General features: G+C 35.4%; 1 protein-coding gene across 4 annotated transcripts in view; it reads left to right on the forward strand.

Moving 5' to 3' along the window:
- Window positions 1-22,056, forward strand: part of REV3L (REV3 like, DNA directed polymerase zeta catalytic subunit) — a 181,507-nt gene that overhangs the window by 130,990 nt on the left and 28,461 nt on the right. For all 4 annotated transcript variants that reach the window (XM_041738555.1, XM_041738677.1, XM_041738625.1 and 1 more), the window contains 5 exons: window positions 2,977-3,095; window positions 12,365-12,506; window positions 14,553-14,797; window positions 15,793-15,901; window positions 17,697-17,903. In XM_041738555.1, the coding sequence (XP_041594489.1) occupies window positions 2,977-3,095; window positions 12,365-12,506; window positions 14,553-14,797; window positions 15,793-15,901; window positions 17,697-17,903 (822 nt within the window). The remainder of the gene's footprint in view (window positions 1-2,976; window positions 3,096-12,364; window positions 12,507-14,552; window positions 14,798-15,792; window positions 15,902-17,696; window positions 17,904-22,056) is intronic.

The following is a 22,056-nucleotide window of genomic DNA, read 5'->3' on the forward strand; positions in this document are numbered from 1 at the left end:
TTCTCCCTCTGCCTGTGTCTCTGCCTCTCTCTCTCTCTCACTGTGTTCCTATCACAAATAAATAAAAATTAAAAAAAGTAGAGTGGATATCATAAGGTTATACTATGTTTAGTCTTAGTCCAATTTGTGAAATTGTTCTGTTTGAAATAAAATCAACCCAGACTATAGATCTGCCATCTGTCTCAGATATTGGGGACTAGTTTCTTAAGATTTTATTGTTTAATTTGAGTCACAAAAATCCCCTAGTTAATCTTTATAGGTGAACTTACGTGGCAAGCTTCACAATTTTCCCTAATCAGAGAGCTACAGGACAATAAGGTGACCTTTTCTATAGAGATTTTTTTTTTTGATTGCTTGTGTTTTTTTGTTGTTGTTGTTTTTTGTTTTTGATTGCTTGTGTTAATGAGGATGTATACTCCAACAAAAGTTTAGCTTTGATCTAAAGTGCTGTACTCTGTGTTAGGTAATCATGTAACTACCAGAGATCAGGTATTTGGCTCCATTTTCTATAACACTAAATGGAAATTAAAAACAAAACAAAAAACCAACCAAATGAAAATATTCATTAGCAGGTAGAAGAGTCACTCAAATATAAGGAATGGATAATAAAACGAGTTATTCACTTATGTTTGAGGAAGTACTCCAGACCAGTAGTGATTGTTGGGAAAAAATGATGATTTACTTCTGAGAAAATGGGTTAGTACCTGCTCTATACTGGTGACTCTAGAATAGGTTTGTTCCAAAGTTTAAAACTGAGTATATGCATGTCGTGTGCTTGCAAGTATACTAATTGCAGTGCTGTCGTTTTGGAGATTGATAGAAATTGTAGATAAAGTAAGACCAGTTTGGGTCACTGCATTGAAATGAGCCTTTAAAATTCAATCCTTGTTTTATACCTGCTGGATTGTAGAAATGGAAAAGAAAATATCTTAAAATTACAATGTACAAATGTGAACTGCTTTTAAATTATTCCTCAGAATCCCAAGCTGACCTAAAAATGAGGACTGCAGATTCCTCAGTTTCCATTTTGCATAGAAACGCCTGCCATTGTCTAGATTGATTATGTCTTGTAGTTATTTCTGAGACAGCATCTAGGTAGAGGTATATTTTATGAATTTAGACCCATTTTTAGTATTCTTTTTCCATTAAATACTTTTTCCTACATATATTTTTTTTAAGATTTGTTTATTTGAGAGACAGCATGCACATGTACACTCTAACAAGTGGCGGGGGTGCGGAGCGGGGAGAGAGAGAGGATCTTCAAGCAGACTCCCTGCTGAGTATGGAGCCCAAGGCAGTGCTCCTTCTCACAACCCGTGAGGTCACTACCTTATCTGAAATCAAGAGTCTGGCACTTAACTGACTGCACCAGCCAGGTGCCCCTTTTTCCTACATATTTTGAGGAAGGAGAAAACATTTCTGCTATTTACTTTTAGTCTTTTGCCTCTGGAATGAAATTAAGTGACTCCATAATGTCAACGTATTGGGTCCTAGTACCAGTGTAATTCTTGAAAGCAGGGTGAGTACCTGCCCTTAACTAGATAACTCATTTTTGAATCTGTGGAATTCTGTTAATCATTATGTCATTACCAACCAAAAAGTAAGTATGGAAAGAACAGAAAATTAACTTACTTAAAAATGTTTTGTTTTTTTTACCATGGCAATCCACATTTATTTAACTACTGATATACTAAGTTATACAAAATTGCACCATTTTTTTTAAAAAAGATTTTATTTATTTATTCATGAGAGACAGAGAGAGAGGCAGAGACATAGGCAGAGGGGAGGGAGAAGCAGGCTCCTCGCAGGGAGCTAATGTGGGACTCAATCCCAGACCTGGGATCATGCCCTGGGTGGAAGGCAGATGCTCAACCACTGAGCCACCCAGGCTCCTGAAATTGCACCACTTTAATTAAGGCTTTTACTTTACATTTGGCCACCTCAAAATAGTTGTAACATTAGGTTGGTCTGTTTAAATACTGTGGCTCCCTGTTGGATTGACACACAATCTTACACCCAAACGGTTAATGTATACAAAGCAACTAGGCATTGTTGAATAAAACAGCAATAGTTAATGCAATTTAGGCCTGTGACCAATTATATATGATTAAAATTACTTCCTACATTCACATCCATAATACTTTTCCACCATTTAACATTTCAGCCAAAATGGTTGTACATGTGAAACAGTAACAGACAAAAATACTAAACCTGAATATTTGATATTGCAAATACATTTATGCATGAGCAAGCAAGGGGTTCACAGTGAGACTACAGCTGCAGAACCCTGAAAATGACTTACAAAAATTGTTAAATCATTAAAAAGTTGTTTGAAAATATATACTTATTGTAGGACCCCCACTATAACACAACTATAAACATTGTTCCCTATGTAAACAAAAATGGGAACCTATAATAAAAAATTTGAAAAGTCTGGGCATTTCCTTCCCAACAGATATTAAAGGAGGTGTCTTTAAGACATACTGAAAGGATTGTAATACTCTGAAAATGCTTCTGTCGGGGGTGCCTGGCTGGCTCAGTCAGAAGAATATGTGACTTTTGATCTCAGGGTCATGAGTTCAGGCCCCACGTTGGATATAGAGATTACTATAAAGAAAAAAAAAATAACTTATAAAAAGTTTTTTTAAATGCTTCTGTCAATGTTTGTATTGGCATAGAGTATAAAAAGAAATGATAAAAACCGATCTCTCAAACATGTCATGACCAAGGTGAACTCATCAGGTCTGATTGTTTTCTAATTAAATATTATGAGTATTTCTGTCTAGAAGGTTATATATACATAGTTTTAAATTATTTCTGATTCAGTTGTAACAAATCATTTTTATGGATAGCTTTCATGTCTGCTGTGAAAAGTTTGAAGTAATATTTTGGATCTTTTAGAACCATATTTGCACATAAATGCAAGCATTATTAAATAAAGTCTTGGTTTTGTTGGGTTTTTTTTTTTTTTTTTAGGTGGCTTTAACTAACTACACCTTTGAAAATGTGAGCTTTCATGTTCTTCATCAGCGTTTTCCCCTCTTTACCTTTCGAGTCTTATCAGATTGGTTTGATAACAAGACAGATCTGTACAGGTAATGTTTTATAACCCTGAAGAGGATAATAGCTCTTTGTTAAAATCAGTGTTATTATTAGAGTATAATTTACATAGAAAGAAGTGGACACATTTAAATTGTATTGTGTCATGACTTTAAAAAATGTATACATTTTGTAACCACTACCCCAATCTAAGATAGTGATCATTTCAAACACCCATTGTAAGCTTTGCAGTCAACCTACCTATCCCTTAACCACCCAGGTAAGTACTAATTGAATTTCTATTGCTATAGATCAGTTTTGCCCACCCTAGAACTACATATAAATAGAATTATTTACAATCTACACCTTTTTGTCTGGCTTCTTTCAAGAAGGCATAATATTTTTTTGAGATTCAGCCATTTTGTTGCATAGACCAGTAAATTGTTCGTTTTTATTACTCAGTAACAGTTGTATGAATATACCACAATATATTTATCCAGTCACCTACTGATGGACAATTGGGTTGTTCCTTATTTGAGGTTGTTATGAATAACACCAAATGCAAGTCTTTTTGTGAACATACATTTTCATTTCTCTGGAAGTGGAATTGCAGGGTCACATGGATAGTATGTTTAATATTTTAAGAAACTGCTAAATTGTTTTCTTTGGCAATTCTTCTGTAAGTCTGCTGACAACAAATTCTCTCAGCCTTTAATCATAAAATGTCGTTATCACACCCTTATATTTGAAAGATATATGTTTGAAAGATATTTCAGTGTCTAATTCTGGGGTTGAGATTTTTTTCCTCTTCTTCTACCATTTTAAAGATTTCACTTCCTTTTCTTCTGGCTTTCGTTTCTGATGAGAAATCAACCGTCATTCTCATTTTTCCAATATATTCAGTGCATTTTTTCAAAGTCCGGCTTCATGAACAGTTGACTGCTTTTCCTCTTTGTAAGGCTTATAATGGAGGCAGGGGGATTACTTAGCTCTCCTGGTCTATAGTCTTTAGAGGTTTATGTCCTCCTCAGGCTCAGGGATGAGGCTTTCTCAACAGTCCTGTACTTCCCACAGTGCATTAGACCTCTGCTCTGTACTATTGGCAGGTCTTGGTCCCAAGCAGGTTTCCTGACCACCCCAGGGGAAGATGGTTCTTTGCTTCTATTCCTGCCTTAGCAGTGCTGTTTCTTTGCCTGGAATCTATGATGGAAAGATTTCCTGCCTCTTTTTCAGTAGTAGACAGCTGTTGCTTGTACTTAGTACAAAGCCCACAGTTGGAACGGGGGATTGCCTGTCCCTCCTTCAGGTGCAGCTTTAGCTTCTACTCCTTTCCCAGAAGCAGACATCTTTTGCATTGTTGTTTCCCCAGAGATAGTGGATTTCTGCTTAAATCCTGAGTATTAGAGTTTCCTTCCAGTTCCACAGCAGCTCAAGCCTTTGCTTCATATGAGAGAAAAAGTCAGAGGAAGATCCAGGATTTCATTCTTTTGTGCCCTGCCCTCCCACCCAGTCTTGGTGGGGGGGCCCATGGAAAAAAACACTCCCAGTATCTGGAGTTCCCAGCAATTATAAACTGCCATGCTGGGCTATTCATGACCTTTAAGAATTTATTAACATTTTTTTAAAAAGAAAAAAGAAAAAAAGAATTTATTAACATTTTATTTCACTCCTAAGTGCTTTTATGGCAGCTACCTCTGCTGCCAGTACTCTGCCAAAGAAGAAATAAATTATATCTCCTATCTATCTTTAGATGTATTTGTCACCCTGTAAAATTAAGTTTACCTGATTCTCTTGTAACTTCAACTTTCTGATGGCCTCAAGGAAACGATTTTAGGGATGCCTGGATGGCTCAGCGGTTGAGCATCTGCCTTTGGATCAGGTCATGATCCCGGGATCCTGGGATCAAGTCCCACATCGGGCTCCCCACAGGGAGCTTGCTTCTCCCTCTGCCTATGTCTCTGCCTCTCTCTGTGTGTCTCTCATGAATAAATATGTACAATCTTTAATAAGGAAAACATGATTCTGTAGATTATGCAGCTGTTTGTTAAACTGGAGTGTTGTCATTTTGCAGCTTTTTTTATCTGAAACAGAATTCTGTGATTCCCCCCCCCCCGCCCCGGCTGGTTTCAAGGTTTTTCCCTTTGCCTTGGTTTTTAGTAATTTTACTATGATATTCCTAGTTGTGGATTTTTAAGAATTTGTTTAGCTTTCTTGGTGTTTGCTGTGCCTCTTAGATCTTTAAATTGATATTTTTCATCAAATTTAGGAAATTTTTGGCTATTTCTTTATAAATATTTTTTTTTTGCCCCCCACTTACTCTTTTCTTTCGAAGACTCCAAATTACATGTGTACTAAACTATATTACAGTGTCATACAAATCTCTGAGGCTCTGTACATTTTTCCTCAGTCTTTTACTGGACTTCCTTCTGTCATCACTAGTTTCCTGTTAAGGCCAACTGATACATTTTGTATTTCAGTTATTGCATTTTTACCTCCTAAATTTTCATTTGGTTCTTTTTATAGTTTCTATAGATTCTATATTTTGTTCTATTCACTCATTAAGACTATATTTTTCTTTTAATATTTTGAATATTTTTTCTTTAGATTCCTGAACATATCTATAATAGTTAATCCAACATCTGGCTATCTCTGTGTTAGTTGTTGTTTAACTGCTTTTTTTTCTTAACTAGGTCATATGTTTTGTTTGTTTCTTTGCATGATTATGTAATGGATATTGTTGATGTTCTTTTGTACAAATTCTGGATTTTATCTTCCTGTGAAGCGTGTTTATTTTTGCTCAAATTGGCAATTTAGTTATTGGCTGATCACCTTGAACTTACGCAAACTTGGTTTTTATGCCTTTTTTAAGATGATTATCTGGAAAGCCAAGGTGTTTTCTTGGCAGGACTCAATCTCCACAAACTATTGCATATTGCTATATATAGCATATAGATATATATAGCATATAAATAAATATAGACTATTAAAATAAAATATTGCATATTGCTAGTGCTTGGTTTTAGGTTTATCTATAGTAGGCCTTACTCTACAGCAAAGGCCTCCTAAGCTGGATGCCCAACTTGTTAACAAAGAGGTAATGAGGTCTGTCCTCTATGGCATTACTAGGCCCTCAACCCCAGCACCGTCTGAATAGTTCTATTCCAAATCCAAGTTCATAGCAGCTGCTCTTTAGAAGCCTCATCTTCCTCATTTTCAGCACAGCCCTGGCCCAGTCACTCACAAGAAATCCCCACCAGTGTTCCTAACTGCTAACCTCTGCTGCTTACACCAATAACTCTGCCCCACAGATTCTAGCTACAAACTGCCTGCACTCTGATCTTTGCCTCCTCAGCTTAGCAAGATGGCCATGCTCTACTTAGATTCTAGCATACTGCAGTATATTTAGGAAATTGCCTCTGCATGGGCTGGGCTTCACTTCACAGGTTTTTTTTTTTTCCCCTCAAGGAGCACGGTCTTACATTGCCTATTATTTGTTGCCCAGAAACAATTACCTACTGTTTTATCAAAGTAGGAAAGCTAGTCCAGTACCATTTATTACATCATAGAAGTGAAAGTTCTCATCTCTACTTTTATTTAAGTTGAAGGTAAAATGAAGCTTAGATAATAGCTATATAAAGAAAAAACCTTGAAATTAATGTGTCTGATGTTTGAAATGAATGAAACTCTGCTTACTGAATAATAAGGTCACATGACGGTGAGGATGGAAATAGAGCCTTAAAAACAACTTGATATATTTAGGGGCACTGCTTTCTGAGCATGTCTTTTGAGGAATCTCAAGGAAGTAAAGTGAAGCCACAGAAAGCACTAAGCTTAAGATGAAAGCCTTATAGAAGTTTAGGAGAAGTAATGTATCAATAAATAAAATGAAACTTTTATTTATTTGAGAGAGCATGCATTAGTGGGAGAAGGAGCAAAGAGAGAAGGAGAGAATCTCCAGCAGATTTACCACTGAGCGTGGAGCCCATTGCAGTGCTCGATCTCACAACGCTGAGATCATATGACCTGAGCCGAAACCAGGAGTCAGATGCTCAACTGATTGAGCCATCCAGGCACCCCAAAATGAATATTTTAATATTAATACTAAACTGAACATTGAAAACTACATTTGGTGGTTCATTTATAAGCCCTAGGATGTTTAAATGTATATTTTGCTACCTCTAATTAGGCATTATCTGGGGTAATTGCTTTTGCCAAGTGAAATAGAGAATTGACCTAACATAATACATAAAGGACTTGCACTAGACATTGGACCATTTATGTTAGTTAGCTAGTGTTACATGGAGAGACCATACATTCTTTCTTTGGAGATACTTTGGAAGATCACACAATTTTATTTTTAAATTTAAGTGAATTCTTACAAAGTAAGTCCATACTTTGTAATTGGCATTTGCTTTGTACGGTGTTTTAAGTAAGAAGACACATTTTTTAATAAATTGCCTCAGGAATTAAAGTAACTTGCCAATCAAGAATTTCTTATATTTAATATGTTTGTAAGGCATGAAGTAGCCCTCGTTATCATCATTTTGTTTTTGGAAGTTCAGATTTGGTCTCCTGAAAGCCCTTAATTTATATAAATGAGTTATGTTCTCAAAGTTGTGTTGTTAGAATGTATTTTTTCATAAAATGTTAGGTTTCGTGTTTAGATTCTTCAATCAGCTTGAAAAAAACTTCCTAGTCCCTAATATTAATGATCGAGGGAACTCATAGTAGCATTCTGATTTCATCTGCTTTCCAAGCAATAGTTTTTTAATACTATTCCAGTTTCTGAGGTAAGAACTATTTGTTGATAGTAGAAGGTGATGTAGCTTCTACTAAAAAAGAATAAAAAATTTTTTTCTTCATTTCCTGGATGTAGCGCCAATCCAAGGAATAAAGTTCAAAATAAGTGAGTTTTTACTTGGAATTCTTAAGTCTCCTTTTTTGTAACCTTCTTTTTAGATTGCTATCAGGAGTAGCTTATGCTTTGTATTTCTCTTTCTCTTCCCCAAATAAAAACTTGTATTTGCTTATTATACTTGAGTTTCGTAAAGTGTTAGGAGGATGGCATAATTCTTTAACAACAAAATTACCTAACAAAATTTTACTTTGTCACATTTTTTTTCCATTCTCTTTATACCATGTGGTGAGCCAAATAGGACCAGAAAGTAGGAACAAAGGTGATCTGATTTTTATTTATTTTTTAAAGATTTATTTATTTATTTATTTTAGAGAGAGCAAGCAAACAGGAAGGAGAGATAGAAAGAGAGTTCCAAGCAGACTCCAAGCTAAGCACAGAACCTGACACAAATAAATAAAAATTAAAAAAAAAAAAAAAGAAAATATAGGGGATCCCTGGGTGGCACAGCGGTTTAGCACCTGCCTTTGGCCCAGGGCGCGATCCTGGAGACCCGGGATCGAATCCCACGTCAGGCTGCTGGTGCATGGAGCCTGCTTCTCCCTCTGCCTGTGTCTCTGCCTCTCTCTCTCTCTCTCTCTGTGACTATCATAAATAAATAAAAATTTAAAAAAAAAAAAAAAAAAGAACCTGACACGGGGCTTGATCTCATGACCCTGAGATCGTGACCTGAGCTGAAACCAAGAGTAGGTCGCTTAACCAGCTGAGCCACCCAGGCACCCCATGAAGGTGATCTTATTTTTAAAAGATTGTTTTTTTTTTTAATGTAAAAATTCCACTTTTTAAATACTTTAAAAATGTTAAGAAAGATATGGAGTAACATCAGCAAGATGGTGCTGTAGGAAGCCCTAGATCCTCCTTTTTTTATAAACAATGATTCAGCAACAATTCGCAGATTCCCTTTGTGAGAAACCCAGAAGCTAATTGAAAGACTCCTGCACCCTGGATGATAAATACAGAACCAGACTCACCAAAGCTGGTAGGAAGATTTAGGACACCCTCTTGCCAGAGTCCCCCAGAGCCATATGATCAGAAAAAGGCCCCTAGCTCTCTGCTTCTCCCAGAGGAGGAGAGGGGGTGATTTGCATGTCTGGCACCCCAACTTTTCCAAAGGAGTTCTCACAAGTCTAGCCCAGTCTAGCTGGCAGAGCCAAATGGAGACAGTGGCATGGGCTGGTAGATGCCATAGATCCTCCTCAGCACAAAATGAGTGAATGAAAAATCCCACCTCTCAGCTTACCTCTGGAAAGAGAAATCCATGCATCCAGTACCCCAACTCCACAGCTATACAAAAAACTGCCATCTGTCTTTCTAGTCTTGGAGCTCTGACAGGTTCAACACAGTCTAAGTGCCTAGAGGAGAACAAAGACTGTGGTTTGGACTGGCAGACACCATAACTCTGCCTTCTGCTCAACACAGAGTGGGTGAACAGAAACCACAGCTGCCTGCTTCTTCCTCGGAAAGGAAAGAGTTGGTAAAGGCCCCCAGAATCTCTAACTAAAATGATTGGTGGAAGTCTCCTGTATAAGGCTAGTCCATGAAGACTGGGAGACACGCCTACTTCGTCTAATGTAGGACACCAACATGGAAAAGTCAAAGAAAATGAAGAACCAGGCAAAGATTCTCCAAACAAAAGAAAAAGTTAAATCTCTAGAAACGGACCATAATGAAACAGTTATATGATTTACCTGACCAAGAATTCAAAATAACAGTCATAAAGATGCTCATTAAGGTCAAGAGAGCAGTGCATGAGCAAAATAAGAATTTTATCAGAGATAGAAAATATTAAAAAGTACCAAACAAATCATGGAGCTGAAGAACACAATAACTGAACTGAAAAATTTATTAGAGTAGTTCAGCAGTAGGCTAGATTAAGCAAAAGAAGGAATTAGGGAACTCCCAAGACAGGTCATTGACCATCCATGTGGTCTATAGAAAGGATGTCATTAGATCCATTTTGTTTTATTTTAAAGGGACTGACTAAATCGACACATAACATTACCTCAGATTCACATTGACAAATCTATATTATTGAAGAATTACCTTAATAATCTAAAACAAAAATACATTAAAATGTGATATAATTCTTTTGCCTATCAAACTAGTAATAACTTAATAACTTAAAAATTATTGAGTTGACAAAGATGAAAAGAAAACAAGCACTTTATCATGACTAGCTTGAATGTCAATTTTTTCTTATTTAAATTCAGTTAGCCAACATAAAGTACATACTTAGTTTCAGATGTAGTGTTCAATGGTAACATGTTCTGGAAAGCAGTGTGTTACTACATCTTAAAAACTAAATCAAGGCAGCCCAGGTGGCTCCTGCCTTCATCCCAGGGCCTGATCCTGGAGACCCAGGATCGAGTCCCACGTCGGGCTCCCTGCAAGGAGCCTGCTTCTCCCTCTGCCCGTGTCTCTGCCTCTCTCTCTCTCTCTCTCTCTCTCTGTCTCTCTCTCTCTTTCTGTCTCTCTCTCTGTTTCTGTCTCTCCTGAATAAATAAATAAAATCTTAAAAAAACTAAATCATAGCAAGCCTTTTGAACATATCTAGGAATTTATCCTAAGGAAATATTTCAGCATCGGTACATAGCCATAAGGATGTTCATCACAACATTGCATATAGTAATAGAAGATACTCAGTAACAGAGCCATTAAATTATGTTATAATTATATAATAGTATATTCAGTAGCTATAAAAATGTGTAAGTATGGAGAAATAGTCACAATATATTGTTAGAAACATGTTTTATAGGACAGTATTTCTGTTTATTTTATTTAAAAATTGAATATAAAGTTTTTAGGATACCTTTTTAAAAAATTTTTTTAACAGTTTTGTTCTGATACAATTCACATACCATATAATTCATCCATTTAAAGTGTACAATTCATTGATTTTCATATATTCAGTTGTGTAGCATTACCATAGTAAATCTTAGTATTTGCATTATCCTAAAAAAGGAACCTGCGTCAACTAGCCATCACCCTCCAGGCTTCCCTTTTCTACCCCCACCCCTATGAATCTGCTTTCTGTCTCCATAGATTTACCTGTTTGGAACATTCCTTATAAATAGAACCATATAATATGTTGCCTTTTGTGACTGACTTCTTTTAGTATATGTTGACCATATTACATTCATACTGTAGCATGTGTCAGTACTTCATTTCCTTTTATTGCCAAATAATATTCCATTGTGTGGATATATACCACATTTTGTTCAATCATCAGTTGATGGACACAGGTTATTTCCACTTTTTTGGCTGTTTCAAATAGTGCTGTTAAGAACATTTGGGTATAGGTTTTTGTGTAGATGTATGTTTCCATGCTTGGATATGGAGTGGAATCAGTGAATTATATGGTAACTCTTTGTTTAACAATTTGAGGAATTGCCAGACTGTTTGCCAATGCAACTATACTGTTTTACTTTCCCATCAGCATTGTATGAGGGTTATAATTTTTCCACACTCTCGCTAACACTGGTTATTATCAGACCCTTTTATTATAGGGTGAGTTCATTTTCTATAGTTTTTCTCTGTGTATTAATCAGGTATCATGGCTTTTAAAACTTTTTTATCGAAAATTTTGTGACTGTATTGTTCTAAAAGCCATATAATTAAAGGTTGTGATGTATTTGAACCTTAATATTCTTTAAATGAATAAATGTTATTCTTTATGATATACCTTTGGATTGTTTTTACATTTTAGTATTCAATCAGAACTTTTGTTCATGGCTTTGGTGGAAGGTTTTTTTGTTGTTGTTTGCTTATTTTCTTAACAAAAAAGGCAGGGTAAAGAGGTTAATATATGTAAAGATTTAAATCAAAGAACAGAATGTTTGTATTTACACAGAAAATACTGATTTGACACACACATAGCACAGGTATAACCTCATTAAAGTTATTTTCCTAAATAGTTACCAAATTACTAAAAAAATAGTTACCAGATTACTGATTTTTTCCCTCATGAACAGATAATGCATACTTTTAGACTGGTATTTACAGTGATAACCCAAAATCTCCATGTTCTTTAAAAACTCATAGATATGATAAATTAGAATTGTATAATTATTGCATCAGAAGCAGCATCTAAGAGGGTGTTAATTTTTTTATAATAAAAATAGAGTAACATCAAACGAAATGCTGAAAATAATTAATTATCCTATTAGACTTACTACCTTATCACAAGTACTGTTTTAAACTTTGTATATTTTCACTAGGTTTTATGCCCTTGAAATATATGAAATTTTCTAATGTTTAACTTCTGTACATATTTTGCTGAAGGCTCACATCATGATTCCCTTCTTAAATCCTCATTTTTAATGTGTAGGTTTTGGCAGAATTAAAACAATACTAGTTTCCAACGTCCACATTTTTCCATAATGTTCATGGCATGTATTCTCTTTTTAACAGATGGAAAATGGTTGATCACTACATTAGCCGTGTCCGTGGAAATCTCCAAATGTTAGAACAGTTGGACCTGATTGGGAAAACCAGTGAAATGGCTAGACTCTTTGGCATCCAGTTTTTACATGTACTGACAAGGGGTTCACAGGTAGGAAATCAGTTTTCTTACATACTTGAAAGTTCTGTTAGTGACATATTTACTTTTGAGATGTTTGAAGTGATTTAATATTTTGAACTTTCTATGTGGTACCATTATATAGCTGGTTAATAAAATCTTGTTATTTTATTTTCTAGAAAAGCTTTAATTTCACTTAACAGCTTTACTTTTTATTTTCTCTCCATACCAACTTTCTGGCCACTACTAAATTTTTATGCTATTAAAAAAAAAACAAATGGCTATGTCCCTGGGGTGATATTTTGCTCCTGAATACTGTCCGTGTGATTAGAGATACCTTGAAAGGCCCCTTAAACTAGGGAAGAGGCCCCAAAGAAAGCCTTCCTCTCTTGCTTTATATTCTTAATTTCAGCATGCTCTATCTAATTCCCAACAAATAAGTTTCATGTAAAAAGGAAGAAGAAAATTTAGTAACCAATATAAGTGGCTGTATCACTTTTTTAAGAAGTTAAAGAAAAATAGGACCTTAGAAATAACTTAATTCATAACTTTTTAATTAATTTCCCAAGAATATGAGAGATTTGTCAAATGCATCACCCAAAAAGATTTCATGCATTCATTCAATAAATATTTATTAGTGTGTTGAACACTGTGCTAGGCATCTGAGATACTACATTAATTCACTCAGGTTCTTTAACCTCATAAAATCTTTTAATTACTTTAATTACTGTAAGTTTATAACAATCCCCCAATCTACTATTTCAGTAAATATAGCAAAAATTGCGTTCTAATTATTTTGGCGTATTTATTTAATTATATTGCTTATAAGCTATTTATACCCCATCAAGTTTTATTTTTTTTTTTTAAAGATTTTATTTATTTATTCATAATAGTCAGAGAGAGAGAGAGAGAGGGGCAGAGACACAGGCAGAGGGAGAAGCAGGCTCCATGCACCGGGAGCCCAATGTGGGATTCGATCCCGGGTCTCCAGGATCGCGCCCTGGGCCAAAGGCAGGCGCCAAACCGCTGCGCCACCCAGGGATCCCCCCATCAAGTTTTAAAAGCGATTTGAGCTGGCTTTATAATCAAAGGTAAAGATACCTTAAAACAACATGAGAATATATAAAGCTATGCTGGTTCTTGTGCTTTCCTTTTCTAATACTCCAAACTGTCTGCTTAATAATGGTTATTATAAACAATCAGTAATTGCTTGATTCAATTTTGTGAGGGATTGGTATTAATCTGACTACCTTTCAATTCTGGAATCTTTGTTTCCATCTTGGAAAATTGGAATACAATTTATCCATCTCAAGTCTCCTGACTTTCATTCTCTAATTGTCTCAAAAAATTTCTCAAAGTGGGGGATCCCTGGGTGGCTCGGTGGTTTAGCGTCTGCCTTTGGCCCAGGGCACGATCCTGGAGTCCCGGGATCGAGTCCCATGTCAGTCTCCCGGCATGGGCCTGCTTCTCCCTCCTCCTGTGCCTCTCTCTCTCTATGTCTATCATAAATAAATAAACCTTTAAAAAAAAATTTCTCAAAGGTCATTGGCCAACTTTTCAAATGAAACTGTTAAACTGTACAGTCTTTGCTACAGCTGTTCATTATGAAATAGATGTTTTTAAATACAAGAAGAAATCTAATTTTGTCTTTCCAAAATTGCATATTGTATAAGTTATTTGATATATTTTGCAGTTTTTTTTTTTATTTTGCAGTTTTTATAAAAGTTATAAGAATATAGAAAAAGGATTTATGAACGTCTTCTACAGGCACCTGAAAGCTGACTAAATAACAAGTAGTATATAACTGTATTGTAAGAATGCATCCTTGGGGCGCCTGGGTGGCTCAGTCAGTTAAGCATCTGACTCTTGATCTCAGCTCAGGTCTTGATCTCAGGATCATAAGTTCAAGCCCCATGTTGGGCTCCTCCACTCTGGGTATGGAGCCTACTTAAAAAAACTATAAGAATGCAGCTTTATTCAGAAGAATGTCCCCTAATGATTATCATATTCAAAGACCAATGTATTTAACTATTTAAACTGTTTCTTCTTTTCTTCTTACTTCCACCTCTCTGCCTGCAGTACCGTGTGGAATCAATGATGTTGCGTATTGCTAAACCAATGAACTATATTCCTGTGACACCTAGTGTACAGCAAAGATCCCAAATGAGAGCCCCACAGTGTGTTCCCCTAATTATGGAGCCTGAATCTCGCTTCTATAGCAACTCTGTTCTCGTTTTGGATTTCCAGTCACTATATCCTTCGATTGTGATTGCGTACAACTACTGTTTTTCCACCTGCCTTGGCCATGTGGAGAACCTGGGAAAGTAAGGGTTGTTTTGTTTTGTTTTTTCATAATTATGTTGTTGTGCTTTGTACTTGTTACTACAATTAGATTTTGAGTGTCTCTTTGCACTTGATACTGTCCTTTTGAGCAAGATGAATGGGCTGTAGCACAGCTAATTCATTCTTTGTAATTACCTTACTAATTGATGTGGATGTGGAAAACTGTAGGACTAATTCAGCATCATGAAAGGATGACTCAAATGAAGAAAATCATGAATAAATCAGTCTTGCAACTTATTTATTTCATTCTCCACATCTTGTAATCTCTTTAAATGAGAGTTATATTTAATTTGTTGATAAAAACCACTTTTCATTGGAATAGTTTGAGGATTATGATCTATCTCCCTCCAGCTGTCACCTCCTCTTGACTTCTCTTAGAGATATTTTAAGTTAAATTGTTAAATCTTACTCTTAGGTTTTAGCTATTCATGTCAACCGAATTTTATAAAATGCATGAGAATAATATTTTTAATGTTCAAAGGAGTATATATTTTTCTCATAAGAAATAGTCTTCCTTTATAATGATTTTTGTGTATTTAAAACCAAGTTATAATGCTAGCTTAGAGTATACTTCTCCCTTCATAGTATTCATGGAAATTATATTGGTAATCCTGTCTTTTTATTAAGAACAGAAATTTGGAAAAGTTATTTACAATATTTTTATTTAAAGCTTAAATTTTTCTCTAAGGAACTTACTGTAAAGTGGTCATATGTTGAATTGAAATCTGGTATTTAAGTATAGATTTTCCCATAAATTTTAGGATAATCCCATATAAAAAATGTTTCTTTTAATAAATTGTGAATATTTGAAGAACTGCTGTTTGGAAATTAGACAAATATATTACTAAGTAAATGAATTCATTTTTAAATATTTAAAAATGAATTTCTACTGGAGTTAGAAAGATTCCTAAAATTGTCTAGTATCACTATTGTATGACTTGAGAAAGTATATGCTTAATGTTTTCTTTCTTAATAGGTATGATGAGTTCAAATTTGGCTGTACCTCTCTAAGAGTACCTCCAGATTTACTTTACCAAATTAGGCATGATATCACAGTGTCCCCCAATGGAATAGCTTTTGTCAAGGTAATACTCTCTTGTAAGTGAAAGGTATCGACTGTGGCTTAACCTTTGAAGAGTTGATTTAGATGCTGTTGGCATGTAATATAAAGAAAAAAAAGTCTTCTTGAATATCTTATCTTTAAAAATAAAGATACAGGAATCTAAGAAATTACTTTTAAAAACCAGTTATCTTGTTTTGCATGAATTTAAAGTTTTTTAATTGTTAGATTTTAGTTTTTAATGAATACTGAAAGAAATGTGCATATATACCTTCTGACCTCTGTTAGCATCTTGAGACTTAAATAGCTATTTGACAATCACAACGATGGTAACAGATTTAAATTGCTTTAATGTGTAAACTCTTAATTGTTCTACATTTTAAATTAAGACCATCTTAGAAGTGATATTCTCATGTATTTATTGATTGCATTTGTAAGATATCCAGATTAATAATAGAATCTCTTTCTTCCTTATCTCCCCTTAAGAGAGACTAAGGAGAGCCTCATAAATGAATAGACAAATAGAGAGATCTAGGAGAAGACTATATTGCCTCTCTTATGCCAACTTCATTCCTTTTTTTTTTTTTTCCCTCTATTTCCTTATCAGTGAGTCTGACTAGATCATGGTACAGTAGGGTGGTTGATGGTAGCATGGACCCCACAAACCCTCAGATTCATTCTGGTGTACTTAGCAAAAATAGCATCATTTTCTACCAATAAGAAGACGCTGTGTTCAAAGACTACCCTAAAATTAGCTATTTAGATAGGAGGAAAATTCTCACCAGAGACTTCATGACCTATTCCTTTTGGAAAATACTACCTCTTTAACCTAATGACATATATTACATCTTAACATTATGACTGCCTCATAAGGTACACAGAATGAATTAGAGGTTAGAATATGTTTTTGTTGTCACATATGTAGTGGCTTGTTATATTATCTCCCTTTAACAACATTTTTAAAACTTGCATCTACATTTTGACCCAATATGTAAAGCTTAATAAAACTAAGATTTTTTAATATTCAGAAGTGTGATTATCCTATACTTGAGGTTTTAATTGTTCAGTCCAACATGCATTACCTTGCACGTGTCTGTGAATCATCTTCAAAGTTAATACTGTTTTGTGGTTTTCATTCCTACTGGAGTTCTCATAAATTCTCCCTAGTCTTGATTAATACAAATGATTTTTTTTTTGGCATCAACAAATTTTATCACCTCACTATTCATCCCCTCTTCCAGATTGCTAATAATAATAGGCCGGAGGGGATGGCTTAGTGGTCTAAGCATCACATTTGAAATACCTAGAGTCCCTGGAACTGCAGGTTTGAATGTCAGCAGAGTCAACCCAGCTCATCATTCTTCCAAGGTAGATAAATGGAGTTCCATGCAGATTACTGTGTGGGGTCATTAGGATGAGATCTTTAAAAACCGAGGTTTGTTATGAGTGATACAAATCCCGTGTGTCTTTCTGAAAGAGTGGGGGTTTGATCAAAGTTTTGCACAAAATTTCCCTCTGAACTTGTTGTATGGTCTCTTATGCACTAGTCGACATCCTCCTTCCTGGAGGTCTCTGAACTCACATAGTAGTGCTACATTAGAGTTATAAACATTATAGGAACCTTTTAGGAGAAAAGTCCTCTTCAAAAGAAAGAAAATGTGATGATTTTGTATTGATGGCCACTGGCCCTGTGGCCACTCAGTTGCTAGTATGTTTCAATTCATGACAGTTGGCCATTGTTAAACTTTGTGCTTCCTTCTTAATTATCTAAATATATAACTTTTAAGGGATTTTAAATATTCTTTTTTTCTTTATGATAGCCTTCAGTAAGAAAGGGTGTGCTACCAAGAATGCTTGAAGAAATTTTGAAGACTAGACTCATGGTGAAACAGTCAATGAAGGCTTACAAGCAAGATAGAGCCCTTTCACGAATGCTCGATGCACGTCAACTAGGACTTAAGCTTATAGCAAATGTCACATTTGGCTATACAGCTGCGAATTTTTCTGGGAGAATGCCATGCATTGAGGTAAGTGATACAAAGCTGTAGTTTTTTCCGAGAGACTTAGCAGCATTAAATGAATATCTATTCATTGAAGTATTTTGTTTTGTTTATACTAGAGTTTCATTTCCATGACATAAGACCAGTTTTTCTCATGTATACATACAGGATATTGGGGGTTTGGAGGTTTCTCTATGAGAACTCCTTATCATATACATATTTCTACATACCTAGATGAGCATACTGTAGCAAACTATTAGCATGATATTTTAGTGCCACATTAATAGCAGTGCTTACACGTACTTTGTACTAAATAATTCCATTTTAACGTATTGACAGATCTAATGTTAGGTTGGCCTCTACAAATGTCAGAATGACCAAACATTCCATGTTTACTAATGTGCAATAGATATCAAGCGAAACCTTTGCAGAGGTAGTTGTAACTGAAAGACATTTTTCACAGAATAAGACTAATTTTTGCTATTTACTAAATTAGGGCGTTAATTTAACATGAATATAATATAGTGTGACAGAGTAATACAGTAACTTACCTAGTGATTGAGAATAGAGTAGACTTGTTTTATTGGTGACCTTTTTATGCCAAATGAAAGCCAGAACATATGGTATACCATTTTATTCGTAGTAGTTCAAAAGGGGAAAGCAATGGAAGGATAAAGTCGCCACACAGCACACAATGGGCAGAATAAACTATAAATACCTCTATAGCATGTAAGAAGCTCAAAGTTTCCACTTTCTTTCCACAAGTAAAAAGCTGAACATACTGAAAAATCCAACAACTCTTCTTTAGAAATGAGGTCACAGGGCAAACCACTACCCCCAAAATTGGAGTCCAACAGGTAAATACAAGCAATCACAATTCACAAAAACAGAAACCCAAGAGCACAAACCTCTGCAGGAACCATGTTGTTCAGGAAACCTGAACTATAACTGATTAATTGTTGGAAATTCACTTTGGATAAGTCTGAGAGATTAAGACTCCAGGGCATCCAGTCATCAGGACCTCCACAGTTTTGTGAATTTTACCTCTAGGAGCTCAACCAGGTTCTTAAAGGTTTTCTCCCACAGGAGAGAAATTCCCTTGTGCTTCTGGCACAGGGAGGGGAAAGGAGCCACTTTGAAATACACCAGAGCATTCTTTTCTTAACAAGATCTGCCTTCAGGCACAACTATTTAACTGGAGCCCTAACTAACCTGAGAGGAAGAAAATACCCAGCTCCAAGTACTCTGGTCTTCCATGTGAAGGAAGGGGAATATGCCAGCCCACTCTAACATCCTGTCCCACCAAAAATGGGGGAAAACCAAAAGCACATGCAAAGTCCCCAGTCCAGAGATACAGTTTGACTGAAAGAACAGGACCTACTCATTGAGCTGTAGAATACTTCCCTCCCTCCACAGATTACCACCATATTGTTAAAGACCTTTTTATCTGATACATTATATTCAGCTATCAAAAAAAAAAATTGTAAGACATACCGAAAACCAAAAAACAGAATTTAAAGAGACAGAACAAGCATCAGAACCAAACTTAGATGTGACAGAGATGTTGGAATTATCCAACTGCAAATTTAAAACAACTATTAGAATGCTAAGAACTCTAAAACTAAAACAAAAACAAAAGGATGCTAAGAGCTCTAAATGGATCAAGTACACACAAGCATGCAAGAACTGATGGGCAATGCAGAGACATGCAGACTCTAAGAAAGAACCAAAAAGAAATATGCTAGATATCAAAAACACTTCAACAGAAATGAAGAATGCCTTTGATAGGCTTATTATTGGGTAGATTAGGTATGGCTGAGAAAAGAATATCTGAATTTGAAGAAATCTCAATCAAAACTGATAAAACTGAAAAGCAAAGAGAAAAAAAGACTGAAAAAAAAGGACAGAATGTCCTAACCCTGGAGCAACTACAGAAATTGCTATTACATATAGCAGTTAGGGATTCCAGAAGGAGAAGTAAGAAAGGAACAGAAAAAATATTTGAAACAGTAATGACTGGGCAGCCTCAGTGGTGCAGCGGTTTAGCGCCGCCTGCAACCCACGGCATGATCCTGGAGACCCGGGATCGAGTCCTACGTCGGGCTCCCTGCATGGAGCCTGCTTCTCCCTCTGCCTCTCTCTCTCGCTCTGTATCTCTCATGAGTAAATAAAATAAAAGGTCTTTTAAAAAAAAGAAAGAAAGAAAGAAAGAAAGAAAGAAGAAAGAAAGAAAGAAAGAAAGAAAGAAAGAAAGAAAGAAAGAAAGAAAGAAAAGAAAGAAAAGAAAGAAAGAAAGAAAGAGAAAGAAAAGAAACAGTAATGACTGAGAATTACCCCAAATTAATGGCAGACACCATAGATCCAGAAATTCAAAGAACACCAAACAGGATAAATGCTCATTTTCATACTACAGAAAATCAATAGTAAAATAAAAATCCTAAAAGAAGACAGGGGAGAAAACATCTTGCCTGTACAGAAGCAAAGATTAAGATTTACAACCAGGGCAGCCCCGGTGGCCTGCCGGTTTAGCGCCACCTTCAGCCCGGGGTGTAATCCTGGAGACCCCGGATCAAGTCCCACGTCAGGCTCCCTGCTTGGAGCCTGCTTCTCCCTCTCTCTCTCTCTCTCTCTCTGTCATGAATAAATAAATAAAATCTTTATTAAAAAAAAAAGATTTACAACCAACTTTTCCTCTGAAACATGCAAGAAGACTATGTAGTACATATTTAAAGTGTTGAGAGAAAAACACTCCAGCTTAGAAATCCATACCCTAAAAAATTATTGTCCAAAAGTGAAAGGAGAAATGAAGACTTTCTCAGACAAAAATTGAGGGAATTTGTTGGTGATAGACCTGCCTTGCAAGAAATGTTATAAGAAATTCTTTAGAGGGAAAGAAAATGATAGGTGAGAAACTCAGATCTATATTAAAAAAACACAATAGTGAAGGCAAAATAAACACTTATTTTTCTTAACTAATCTAACAGATAACAATGAGTAAAATGAATGATAGAAATGACAAAAGGGTTGGGAGGAATTTGGATCATTTCATTATTATAAAGTACTTGCACTTCTGTGGACTAGTGTAGTATTTGAAAGTGGTATATTCTAAGGCCAAAACTTTAAAACAAAGAAAAAACTACTCATCAGAACCCAGCACACTTTACTCAGAATTATAAGTGAAATAAATTACTGTGGTTTTTTTGTTTTTGTTTTTGTTTTCTTTTTGGTTTAAAAGAGTCAACTCAACATTTAATTCACTAGATATTTGTTTGCTGATAGCTTCTCCTAAAATACGATTTGGTTTCATGTTTATTTAATAGTTTAACATAGCTGTTTTAATGAGGTTATTTTAACCATTTCAAAGAAAGCCCAGAGAAAAATCCAAAGGTCCTTGGCAATAAAACACAATCTTGATTCTCAAAAAAAAAAAAAAAAAGAAAAGAAAAGTGGTATATTGAAAGTAAATGTATATTGCAAAATCTAAGGCAACCACTTTTGTAAAAAGAGAAATAAAAATAATTGATGTGTAAGAAAGAGAAAATGGAATCCTATCAAAAAATGAAAACCACAAAAGGCAGAAAAAGAGTGGAAAACAAAAATAACAAAACAAGGACAACATGTAGGAAAAAAAACTAATAAGAGGGATCCCTGGGTGGCGCAGCAGTTTGGCGCCTGCCTTTGGCCCAAGGCGCGATCCTGGAGACCCGGGATCGAATCCCACGTTGGGCTCCCAGTGCATGGAGCCTGCTTCTCCCTCTGCCTATGTCTCTGCCTCTCTCTGTGTGACTATCATAAAAAATAAAAATAAAAAACTAATAAGAATGAAGTTTAACTCAACAGCACAACCAACTGAATATAGTGGGCACTTATAGACTGCTTCATACAACACCCAAATATGCATTCTTCTCAAGCTCACATGGAATATGCACCAAGACAGACCACATTCTGGGTCATAAGACACACCTTAACAAATTTAAAAGAACATAAATCATATAATGTCTACTTTAAAAAAAAAAAAAGTCTCTTAAATCACAGTGCAATTAAACTAGGTATCAGCAATGGAATATTACTCAGCAATTAGAAATGACAAATACCCACCATTTGCTTCAACGTGGATGGAACTGGAGGGTATTATGCTGAGTGAAATAAGTCAATCGGAGAAGGACAAACAGTGTATATT

The sequence above is a fragment of the Vulpes lagopus genome, chromosome 1, assembly GCF_018345385.1.
Source record: "Vulpes lagopus strain Blue_001 chromosome 1, ASM1834538v1, whole genome shotgun sequence".
Lineage (NCBI taxonomy): Eukaryota > Metazoa > Chordata > Mammalia > Carnivora > Canidae > Vulpes > Vulpes lagopus.